The sequence below is a fragment of the Aquila chrysaetos genome, chromosome 12 (assembly GCF_900496995.4).
Source record: "Aquila chrysaetos chrysaetos chromosome 12, bAquChr1.4, whole genome shotgun sequence".
NCBI classification, from domain to species: domain Eukaryota; kingdom Metazoa; phylum Chordata; class Aves; order Accipitriformes; family Accipitridae; genus Aquila; species Aquila chrysaetos.
Window position 1 is genome coordinate 37,088,750 of NC_044015.1, and position 12,244 is coordinate 37,100,993.

The 12,244-nt window shown below is 48.5% G+C and overlaps 1 protein-coding gene across 1 annotated transcript; it reads right to left on the bottom strand.

Annotated features, from left to right (window-relative positions):
- Positions 1-3,999: 3,999 nt before the first annotated feature.
- On the bottom strand, positions 4,000-12,214 carry LDLRAD1 (low density lipoprotein receptor class A domain containing 1). The gene is made up of 7 exons (XM_030033024.2): positions 8,419-12,214; positions 7,956-8,010; positions 6,181-6,376; positions 6,002-6,078; positions 5,706-5,825; positions 5,013-5,141; positions 4,000-4,212 (listed from the first exon to the last, which is right to left on the bottom strand). The coding sequence occupies exons 1-7, from the start codon at positions 8,785-8,787 to the stop codon at positions 4,067-4,069; spliced, it is 1,092 nt and encodes a 363-aa protein (XP_029888884.2). The 5' UTR covers positions 8,788-12,214; the 3' UTR covers positions 4,000-4,066.
- Between the last annotated feature and the right edge of the window lie 30 nt (positions 12,215-12,244).

The window sequence follows — 12,244 nt, forward strand, 5'->3', positions numbered from 1 at the left end:
AGGCCAAGAATTTACTACAGGTTTCCTCTATTAGTGCTTACTTAGAGGATATCTTCCCTTTACACTGTTGTTTACCATAGTTCAGCAACATGAAAAGCAACGCGCCCTTGGAAATCACGAAGAGGCCAAGAAAAGGAGCTTCACCTCAAAAATGCATAAAGAGCTAACCCCCTCTCTCTCTTTCTTCTTTTATTGCTGAATTTTCCTCAAAAAAGGACTATACGCAAACAAAACAAGCATACTTGCATTCAAGCCCTACATTTTTTCCCCAGAAACTCAAGGCTATTAATAGCTTCCACTGATGACTACATCAGCCCTCTGCTGAGACAAATAATGGCACAAATAGTGACTTAGCAAAACAGCGTCTCTAACAGGGAAGAAGATGACTCTGGTGCTCAAGTATAATCCTCCTCCTGCAGCTGGCTTCTGGTTCACCACGGATTTCTTTTGCTAGTCCTTCCACCACTGTGGAGATCTGCTAATCTGACCACGGAGAGATGCACGTCTCGGAGAATCGTATACTCCATTTCACATCAGTAAAGCAGCTAGGAGCTGATGCCTTGAGCCGGAAAATAGGCACATTGTGATTTGACATGAACAGTCTGCCCAGGTCACAGGCTTGTTGGTAAAATAATACAGTACATCTTTCCTTTTCACAAGAGGTGTCTCAGAGCACTGTGTTTCTTACGCTGTTTGTCCCTGGTACAATTATTCCTTTTCTTAGGTTTCTTGCTGACCAGCAGACTTCCTCTTTTAAACACACCACTGTGTAAACTTTATCCTAAGACTTAGGCGCACTAACCACTATGTCCTCAACCCACTAATCTCTGTTTATTGCTCTCTGTAAGGCACACAGCCTTCTGCTGACCAGGAACGAGGCAGTAAGAAAGAAAACCACAGGAGGAGACTCACCCTGAAATAGATAGGCTCAGCCAAGTGCCCGCTTAAACTGCCCGCTGCAGCCCTGGCTGTTTCCAGGCTGGCTTCTGAGTCTTGCTGCCCGTGGACCGCTGCTTCCCGTGTCTCTCTTGGCTTGTCTCTTCACAGGTGTAAATCCAGAGCAGGATGAGTCCCCGGTTCCTCTCTCCTAACCTGAGGCCATTAATCACAGCTCTGGCCTCCCAGGAGCGCTGGCTGGGAACTGGTAACAGGGACATCAGCCAGAGAGCAACCCTGGGGCTCTACCCTGCAGGTACCGGGTGGGTCAGCGTCTCTGACACCAGTAAACCTCTACTGGCTATCTTAAATGCAGAGATCACATTCCTGACCCCATTGCTTTGTGGTTCAGCTCAATTACAAAGCTGAGAGCTGGCAGAAAGGGAGAGGAAGACTGCGTTTGGTTTCCTCTTTGCAGCCAGCGGTATCCTCCATGCGCTCTAAGCCTGCCTCCGTTTCCTCACCTTCCTGCTGAAGGAAAGAGAAGGTGGCACAATAATCTTTCCTGCCCTAAGCCAGGAATTTGCCTTCTTTATCATGTCTCACAATAAAGTAAGAATTCCCAGATCCCAACATTGTCCCCATCGAGCCAAGGCAAGCCACCACTTGACCTCTGCTGCGGTGGAGAAGCAGCCTTCCACACAGCAAGCGCAAACATCTGACTCTCCACGCTCACACGTTGCGTGCCCCGACCCTTTCCTCTTCACCCTTGGGAGCATCTTAAAACTTGGCAGAGGTGAGCTGTGGCAACGATCGGCAAATATCGGACTGGGAGAATACAGCAGTTGCCATACGGGTCAGCCTAACCAGCATCCTCCTCCTAGCCGCAGCAAACATCGGCGGCTCCAGAAAGTCATGGCTGTCCCAATATCTTTGATACAGAGCAGATTTTTTTTTTTTTTTTTTTTTTTTTTTACCAATCCTATGGGATGGGCCCTATGCTGAGCACGAGGATTTCTGTTGGGTTTTTTTGTTTGTTTGGTTTTTTTTAACAGCTGATTAGTTCAATCCTTACTAGCTACATTTGTTGTTATCTATATACAGTTCCCATCACGAGGGATGAGATTCTTCTTCCCAACCTCTCCCACCTTTCTTTGACCGCTGCCCCACAGAAGCGTGCAGCAGTGATAGCCCACCCGCCCCCTCCAATGCGGAGCGCTTGTTGCGCATCCTCCCACTTCAAAGCCAAGGAACAGGCTGAACCAAATCTGAATCGGAAAGAAGCTCTTCTTCCCCAGGAAGGAGAGGCTGACCCGGTAGCGCTGCCTCTGAATCACCCCTCCTTGAGCTCCTTTAAGAAATGCTGCAAGACTTCCTTACTGGTTGCCCCAGAACATACTTTGGGGTAACAAGAGGAACAACAGCAACTACAATAAGCCAGGCTTTATTTACCAACCCCAGCTCAGCCTTGCTGAAGCGTTAGATGTCTGTGACTCTCCAGTAAAAACACGCATCTCCATTTCAGGCTTTGATTGAGGCTGGAAGCTCACAAGTGAGAAATGTTTACCTAGAAAACTCCTAACCACTGCAGTAATGTTTTACAGGCACAGAAAAAGCAAGTCATCCATCCCAGCCAGGCGTGGAGAAGGACAGGTTATTAAATGTGGCTTATAAAACTTTCCTGTAGTACCGGTTCTGTTGTGCAGAGTTTGGCCATCTCATTCCAGGTGAAATATGAGTCAGAATACTGTAAAGCTATTTTTAAAAGATCTCTCAGATCTACAGCTGTATCCTAGTGACCTATTAGAAGAAACACTGACCGTTGATACAAGTCATGGTGACATGCAGACTTGCAGGCCACAGGACAGAGAGGAAATGAGTGAACGGGGTTTTATTTTTAAAGATCTATGGCCCCGGATGGTGGTAGGAAGAAGATTGCCTGATGTTTATTTTGGGCCTAGAAAAGTAAGTGCACTCACTGTAAACGTGGGTTTTTCTCTGAGACAATGTTTTAGACACCAATGAGATTTTCAAAGGAGAAGAGAAAGACCATATCTTTCCTAAATTTCAGTGGCACATCCATATCTATACCCTGAAAACTGCTTTGAAGGTTTGGCTGCCTGATCCTGCTTTGCTGGCAGAGGAACGAAACAAGCAACGAACAGATCCCACGTCATCCCACACCGCCCTGGGAGCGGCACTTGGTTTTCTGCTGCTCTCTGCTCTGTTCCGAGGCTGCGACTTTTATTTCTCCTTTCTTTGCCAACTTCAGTGCAAACGCATCCCAGCCCCACGGCTGTTCTCAACCTGTTAAGCTGCTGCTCCAAAACTGCACAGCCTTGAGAGAAGTACGTTTTATATACATGCTTGTTCCCTGCCCTGGCTTGCAGGGACAGCTACACAGTCACAGGAGCACGGTGATTTATCCCCACAAACCCTGAAAGCTCTCCGCTTCAGTTTTCCTTGCTATTACGCTCTCCGCATTGGCCTTCATGGTTTGAGAAGAGCGCAGGAGGCGGCTTGTGTGGCAGCTCCCCACGGCGTGATCCTCGGCACAGCGTCCCCAAGGACGCATCCTGGGAGCACCGACGCAGAGCCTTCAAAGCCGCTCCCGAAACCATCTGCAGACGTGCTCTGAAGACAAACGCAAGCTTCTCCTCCTGCCCGCGAGGATCAGGAGCGTGAAGACGTGTCAGAGGGAAATGCTAACCCAAGGGCTAGAAAGGCTCACCTCATTCAGCTCCTGCTCTTTAGGGTAGTCCTCGATATACCTTCATCTGGCTGCCTGCAAAGGCACCAGCATGTCCATACTGGAGAAACCCCTCGCCCAGCATTGGCCAGACACAATATCTGTGCCGGCAGCAGCCGGTAAACAGCCTCCAGCAGCCTGCACGCAACCCATCGAGTCAATGCCGCAAGACAGTGCTCTGCCCGCGTGGAAAGGGCTCACCCTCACGTGGCAGGAGAACCCTTGAAGGTGTCCCACAGCCAGCCTCTAGCCCGCAGCGTGGGCTGCCGCACGCGCTTCGTCCCCGTTCGGCGTCGCCGCGCGGCGGACAGCGCGCTGCTGCTGAGGATTTGCTTGGCTCGGAGCTTCCCAAGCGGGTGGGAGAGGAGGAGGACACCGAGGCTTCAAGGTGACGATGGAGGAAGCGCCCTGCTGTCTCCAGCGCTGCTGGGTGCCAAGACTTCACGGTCTGCAGATGTACTCATCGGACCAGCCGAGGCAGTGCTGGACGCCGTCCCGGCACAGCCTCCTGGGGACGCAGGAGCAGTACTCGTAGAGCACAGGGCTGCAGCTCCACCACTCCGACCCGCACGGGGGGCAGGCGGCCACTGGGAGGGATGGAAAACAGGGAACAGAAATGCTTCTGCTGCACCGACCCCTTCCCTCCTTTCTTACGCGGGTAGCTACCCTTTCACCCCCGGCAGCTACGGAAAAGCCACTGGTGATGACCCCGCGTCTGTGAACCCACCGAAGAGGACGCTCGCTTGGTGCTACTTGTGGGAGACAACCACGGAGCGTGACATTGCGATGACCTTCGTGGCAGACATGCCATCCTGGGAGGAACACCTAGCTGCAATTTATTTTTCTTTTTTTAGCAAGCTACTCTACAGAAAGCTGCTGATACGGGCAGGTCTCGCCTGAGGCTCAAAACCAGGGGGGTGACTTCGGAACAAACCTGCTGCTCATTTTAGCGAGAGAAGGATCTAGATGGCTCTGAAGCTGCTGAGGCGTGCGCAGTCCCCCTGGCTCAGAGACTTACCCATCTCCCGACCAACAACCAAAGGCCAGTTTGGACGATCGCCGCTGCCTACAGCTACGTATCACGATGAAACTGCTCCACACTCAGCAAGCCACAAAGGAGGAGCGACTTTTTGGGGCTGGGAAAAAAGCACGGAGCCTTTCCCCTCTCGGTTGCCAGCAGGCTTTGACGCAGAGCCCTTGGCAGCTGACGGGATGGAGCCCGCATGGTTCATACGCACGTCCTATCCCAGCTATTTTGTGTTTCAGCAGTGGATGTCAGCCTCCAGGCACTTCCAGCAGCATCAGTGAGCACCCCACCCGTACAACCTATTTCAATCCATCAGGAGAAAAGACCTTTTGCCCAACAGTAGCCAGAAGAGAGACTTACAGCTCCCCATCTCGTCAGAGCAGTCTCCGCAGTCGTTCATCCCGTTACACCTCTGATCGGCATAGACCCAGTATGCGGGGTTACTGCAGCGGAAAACCAGGTATCCCGGAAGGCTGCGGGGCAAGTCACCTGCAAGTGAGGACACGCAGGACACGCGCTCAACTCCACCGGGCACAAATGCACGGGCTAAAACGGGGATAGCAGCTACCAAGGGCTGCTGTCACGGGGGGTCGGTCGGTCCTTCCCCGTGTGGTGTCAGGGCATGAACGATGCTGCAGACGGGGAAGCTGCGGTTGGAGAGGGAGAGGGATGCTCATGGCTGAGCCGGAATCAGAGTTCGGGTGCTCCATGCTTTTGCATTAGTGAGGTTTTTTTTCCAGGGTAACTGGACAATAAATTAACCACATAGGCATACAGCTTAACCAATGGAGGAAAACTGCACTGTGGTTTAAAAAAAAAAACAAAACAAAAAAACCTAGAAAGATCAGAGGAGCTTGGAGTCTTTGATTCCTGGCTCTCCCGCTGGGTTTTGGGCAGCGCCATCTCTCAGCATCTGCCCTACAAAGGATCTACCAGGCTTATCTTCTCACGTAAGCGGCCAGAAGTGCAGAGCAGGATTAGAGGGACACCAGCTGCTCTGCCTCACAACGGGAAGACCGGCACGGGGAGGACGGTCACAACAAAACCACTCACCGCAGAGTTTCTCCTGCTCATCCTCTCCGCTCCTGCAGTTGCTGACTCTGTCACAGACCTGGCTGGCTGGGATGCAGGTCGCTCTGTCGTCGCACAAAAAGCCTGTCCGGTTATTGGAGGCTGCACAGAAGCGGTTCACTGAAGCAAGAAATACTTTATTTTCCAACATTTTCATGGTATGAGGAACAGATCAAGGGGAAGAAAGGGGGATTTCCAAAATTCGTTTGTTGTTCTGGAAGTAACCAAGGGCCAGGATTAATCTCTGGTAGGTTCATGGCAGGGTCTGAAAACCATACCAGTAGTCTGAAGCACGACTGTGCCACCCAGAGTTACCACAGCCCGATGGAGCAGGACAACGGAGCCGAGGAACAGGCTGGCACAGCCCCGCACCACCCTGCTGCTCCCTTTCCTTCCTCCCCGTCCGCACCGGGAAGCACCACTTCATCACGGCGATGGATACGAAGGCTCTTCTCACGCAACATAATTTTCTGCCTCCCTTACCAAAAAAAAAAAATAACGACTGTCGGGATACCAACCTGGCGGGCGTAGCAGGAGCGCCAGTGCCACCGCCGAGCCCACGGCGGCAGCGAGGACGAGCAGCGCCGCGGCGGAGACGCAGCCGTGCCTCCGCGTGCAGCCCGCGCGGGCGCTGCGTGGCCGGCAGCGGTCTGCTGGGAGGCAAGAGCGAGAGGTGAGGGGCTGGGGAAGGGTCCGGCGGGGCCGAGCGGCATCGGGGATGCTTCGGAAGGGAACGGCACGGAGCCGCGAGGGTGATGCTTTGCGCTGGCGGGGGGCCGCTGGGGTTGATAGTTGGGGATTAAAAGGCAAACTCCGATGTTAAACACCTCCTCGCAGGGAATTCCGCTGCTTGGAGCGCGGAAGAGACCGTGCTGCCGTTACGGAGCAGCGGGACCGAACAGCACAAACGCCGCGTCTCCGTCGGAGCTCACCCAACGCGCTTGGATGCAGAAGGGTGGAGGAGGCCAAGCCCCTGCCCGACCCCGTGGGACGGCAGTGCCGTTCTCATGGCGAGAGCAGCCAAAACACAGGGCAGGTCGGTATAAGGCTGGGAAAGGTGCCCTCCCAGAGCCCCCAGCAAAACTCCTCAAGAGGTAAAATTTCATTTCACAGCACTTCAGGCTTTCTGCCCCAACCAGGACTTTTAACACTCCCACAGAACGAGGCTGAATTATCAGCTCAAGATGGTGAGAAATGGCCAAAGAGCAGCCCTTTCCCTCCCCAAAGACATCTCCAGGGTACAAAGGGCAGGAGCCTCCCAGGGACTCCAACTTTCAGAAAGTCACGTATGTAAATCAAACCAAATCCGGAAGCTAAAGACCAAACCCACAGTCATTGCAACACAACAGCAGCGCACGCAAGAGCAACGCCGACCAGCTGCCCTCATCTCAGCTCTCTGCAGCACCAGTGCTTTGTCTCTAAACCAACATTGTATTTTCTCGCATTACTTCCTATTTCCAGACCAACAGAAAAAAAATTAATGTGATCATCTGAGAAACACCTGTCACTTAAGACAACCCTGCACTTATAATTGGATTTTAGCATTTCTGAACTTAAAGAGCTTTGATCGAAAAGTTAGAATTTGTCTTAGCTGTGCTTCATATTTACTTAGTTGTTGTGTTGTACAAATGCAAGTGAAGGCACAGCCTTTGCTCAACAGCAAAGGGATCCCAGCTGCAGTAACCACCCTCTCCGTCATGCTTGAGCAGGAATCAAACGCAGAACATTTCAGCTTGAAAGAAAAGTGGTGAATTACAGCATGTACGTGTCTACAAGGCAACACCTTTGACCAGAAAACACAACAGTTGCAAATAGACACGAGTATAAAATAATGGCAGTGATGAAATGTTGTTGCAACACGATCTACAGGTTTGCTATTGATTCTGTTTGATCCCACCTTCTCCTTCTTAATAAGGACAAAATTTGCTGAAGTTTGGCTATTAAAACATATAGAAAACCTATAGCAAGTTCATGATGAGCCTTTCTGTGACAGACAAGGATTACCTATCATGCTACTATACCGTAAGACTGCCAACTCCAGGCCAGCAAAGAACAGCTTAAGTTTATTAATTTTATGGTCTGGATGTTTCACTACACAGAAGGGGGGGAGGCGGGCAGGGAAATCAGTCTCAACAGACCATAAATACTGGTTGTATTTTACATTACATAGATAGTTTCAATTGATTTATACCTTAACAATAAAAATGTTAAGCTCTGCATTTTATTCGTTACCTCTTTCTCCAGAGAAGGACTTCGTTGAATCCAAAATAGCTACATCACCATTTCTCTAGAAGGAAAGGAATAAAAGACTGTTTACAGAAGCAGCACGCAGTAACCACGCAAGGTATGGCCTTTCTAGTTCTCATACCATCTTACCCAGGAATATAGAATGTATTCCTTTATTTTTACATACAAGCAAAAATTGCCTCAGTGGAAACGTGGCACAGATTTAATTCACACAGCAATCAATCAGATCACCTTTTAAATCTTAGTTACCCATTTGTAAAACAAACACCAATGCAAGTCCAGTGCTTTATATCAATACTTTCCTTTTGTATCAAGTTAGGTTAAGTAGAAACAACTTGAAATCTCACAGAAACCAATGATAAAGAGGTCAGACAAACAACACTATCAAGAACACATGTACTTTAGGAAACAGCTGCACATAAGATTTTTCCGAAGAGAAGGACTGTACCTGGGGGTGAGTTTTGTTCATGCTTTCCAGACAGCCCTCACAGCAGCTCAAAGGACCGCAGGGAGTTTTCTGCACCTTAACGTGAGCGATGTTACCAGGATACAAAACCCAACAGAGGTAGGAAAGCAAGGAGCGTGCTTGCTGCCCGGGCACGCAAGCAGGAGAGGACGAGGAAGGCAGTGCTCCAGCTGCGGTTGGAAGCGGGGTTTCTGGTTTGCTTCTCATTCCTCCTGGCTCCATCTTGGTTTCACAACAGGGCATTAAGCGAATCATAAAGGACACGGAGATTTTGGATGTCGAGAATCCCACTGCCGCTCCCGACGCCAGTTTGGAAGATGAACGCTCACCCCTAGCTGATGCCGACTCCATTTACCCTGGTGCTGGTCAGGAAGAACCCCTGTTCATGATGAATTTTGAGGGAAGAGAGTCTGATCATCTTCATCCAAGTCTCCTTTCTGCCCACCTCCTTCCCAAGACAGAGCTGAGACGCTGACCTCGTAGCAGCATCAGCCCAGGCTCCCACAAGATGATCCGATGTCAGCAGAGCTGTGCAGGATACAACCATCTGGAAGAGCTTCCCTGCTTGGGCAACAAGCACAGGCATAGCAAATCCTCCAGGGTCCTCTCTCTTACTTGCGTACTTGAATTTCCAGGCCTGCAGTTAAGTCTTAGCAGCTCAGCCTGTAGCTAACAGGAACTTACAAATAGATTGCAGCCTTCTAAACCGGCTGCAGGTCTCAGCACAGCAGACGCAGAGTGGAGTTTTGCAGCTTCGAGGATAAAATGTCGTGAGCAGGCAGCTTTGCCACAGGGGTAGGGGGCAGAAAAAGCACCGGCGTAAAGTGTTCGAGGAGCCCGCGTTCTTCTTGCTCGCAGGAGGGTTCATGGGACTCAAGTGCCTCCAAATCGTTGCCACCTCACATATCACGATTCCTCCCCAAGCACTAGCAAAACTAGCTTACCAGGGCTTCGGAGGAGAAGCTGGCAGCTATATTACCTATAAGTTGGCCCCAAGAGAGTTGCCTCGAATTGATTCAAAGCACCAAATAATGCCCGACGTGGAGGAACAGTTATGGCTGCTTCCCTCTCCATCCCCACACATACAACTCATTCCCGATTACATCGAGTTAATATATGCTTCTTGACAAGGGCGTCTGCTAACCCTGCACTCACCTGTTCCCAGACTAGCCAGAATTAAATACGGTCTTTCAGGAGCTCCTTCTTCGGCATGGCAACACCAATTTGTCCAAAGCAGAAGCTTCTCACAGGAATACATCCCCGTTAAACTTGGTGCTAGAAAGCTCTCCTGTTCCAAGGGGGATTTGGGGTGAAAACACCAAATGCCAAGCAGCAAACAGTCTGCAAGTCTGGGCACCTGCTACAATATGGAAGAATGACAGACTAAGGGTTAAAACCTGTGTATCTTAAATTCCGGATCTGTTTCTCTTTAAAAAGGAAGTTTTAGTTTCTAATCAGACTTGATGCAGAAGGACTATTTTGAGCCTTCAGAAAGCTTATTAGGTGATTGTGAGTTTGCTAAGAGTCCCATGTAAGAGCCAGGTCAAGCAGGCTAGCTATGCAAGCCCCATGAAACAATCTACGATGGAAATGTTTAAAATGTGGGGTAAACCCACTCTTAGAGGCAAATGTGTGTAAGACCTGACATCTATCATCATCTATTTCCTACACCAAGATTATTCAGCTCAGCTATAGCCAACGAGGCAGTTGGATTTTAGAGCAGTTACCCCACATCAAAGACTGCTTATAGTTCAGAAAAATGAGTTCATGAGAATGAGGTAACAAACACAAGCAAGCCCTTCTGAAATGAAAAAAAAAAAAAAAAAAAAAAAAAAAAAAAGAAAAAAGAAATCTTTGCCAAAGATCAGAGAAGCTGAACAGGGAACACAGATCAACATATCAGTATGATAGCAGACTACTGCTAATTCTAGCACCCACAAAAAAAACCCCAAGCCCCCCAAAATGTACCACGGCTATTTCTGCCAGCAATGAACTGCACATGCTTGAGAGGGTTGCCTCATTTGTGTCAAGATGATTCCATTTAAATGCTGATACAAGTTCAGTTGAACACGTGCCTAAAGAGAATATAAAAAGCTTTCCTCCTGCAATTTCAATAATTTAAGGCCCTTCATTTAAACAGCTGTCTTGGGCAGAGATCAAACCCAAATTGCAGCCTCTGAAAATGAAGATGTCAGGAAGTCAAACATTTAACAAAAAACGAGTAGGACAAGCCATTTTGCAAAGTCAAATGCCAAGATAGCTTAAATAGTCCATTTAGATTAGAAATCTTGAGAAACAGTTCAATTACTGCAGCCTAGCTAGTATCTGATTTTACTGAGGGAAGATACTTTGACAAGAGCTTACAAGTACAACACGTAACAAATTCTTCAGACTCTGGCTCGCTCTGGAAACGGTAGCGCCAAGTGACAGATTGCCACAGGCACAGTTTCCTGTGACCTAACAGCACATTACTGAATCACTGGCTTCACTGCACAGATCACTTAGCTGAAATGTCATTAAACAGCGAACAAAAGACAAAACACGTAAAACTTGTGGTTTCTTCCTTTGTTGTAGGCAGATACAACGCCAAATAAAAGCAGAAGTTAGTTGTTTAACTCAAACCTAGGAATATAAGCAATAAAGTCAAACGTTTTGATGTCACAAAACTTTCTCTTCCAAGTCATCAACGTAACAGAGGTTGTACCGTACACATTTGAAACAGGCAAACAGCCATGTTTTCATGAAGCTGTAACATTCCCTTTGCAACTACACATAATCATAAGGGAAAACATTTTAACAGAATTGAAAACATTTCCATGTTAGTAATTCAGTTAGAAAAAGTGGGATTGCTGAAGTCTCTTCTGGAAAGGCAATCCCGAACAACATAGTGCTAAGACGACAGGCAATAATCACTGAAGTAAAGCCCGTATTTACAAATAAATTTAAATATCCATTGCACAAGTTGCATTTGATACCGCTCACAGCAGAACACTGGCATCCTGCACCCAAACGGGGCTGTACACTGAGGTTTGCACAACATGAGCAGAAACGCACGTCTCAACTGAATCACTACTGCAAACAGAGGGATTTCCCGCCCCTGTGATTGTGCAAGCCAACAGTGTTCCGAAAACATCACACCATCGATTTTCACAAGTCATGCCTGAGGCCTTTGCAATAATGCCACCAACACACAAAGGTACCTGTCAATGGCTGCTGGCACCCAAATTTCTGGGCTATGATGTTGCCCCGCTGAAGAATTTAGCACGAAGAGGTACAACTAATTTAAAGACTTCAAATTGCAATTTTTGCACGTTAGAAAAGCCCGATTAAAACAAACATCTCTTAATGCTCTTAAACCTTATTGACAGAAAACCTGCTTGAGTGCTTCCAAGCTAAGGTTTTCAGCAGCGCTGTACAGACCACTTAATGCACATTCCTGCTTAATTGCCCTTGCAAGGCTCCATCATCTGTACTTACCCAACCATCAGCGTTACAGCTGAATTAGGAATGACTATTGAACCAGTTTTTACAGTGAGGGAACACTATACTGTGTCCTCCAGAACCTTTACAGTTCTCACCAGAATTCAAAACCTGAAGAGGTGTTGAATATTTTTGTTTGTTTGTTTTTTTAAACCTTCAAGGCAGTTTTGTATAATCAACAAAATATGATGATGAGAGATCATGCATCCTAGCCAGCTTTCAAACACTTGAGAGACCTTAAAATAAACCACACACATCCCCAACTTGTCAATGCTATGGGAACCAGCATATAGTAATCTCCTCAAAGAGGAGAGCTGCAAAAAATACA

Excerpts from the sequence above, each read along its gene's own strand:
- LDLRAD1 (XM_030033024.2), bottom strand. The coding sequence starts at position 8,787 with ATGGAGTCGGCATCAGCTAGGGGTGAGCGTTCATCTTCCAAACTGGCG. Across the intron at positions 6,079-6,180 it reads GAGGCAGAAAATTATGTTGC|CCTGTTCCTCGGCTCCGTTG; the intron begins GTGAGAAGAGCC and ends GGGCTGTGCCAG. Across the intron at positions 5,142-5,705 it reads TGAGCAGGAGAAACTCTGCG|GTGACTTGCCCCGCAGCCTT; the intron begins GTGAGTGGTTTT and ends CCTCACTTGCAG.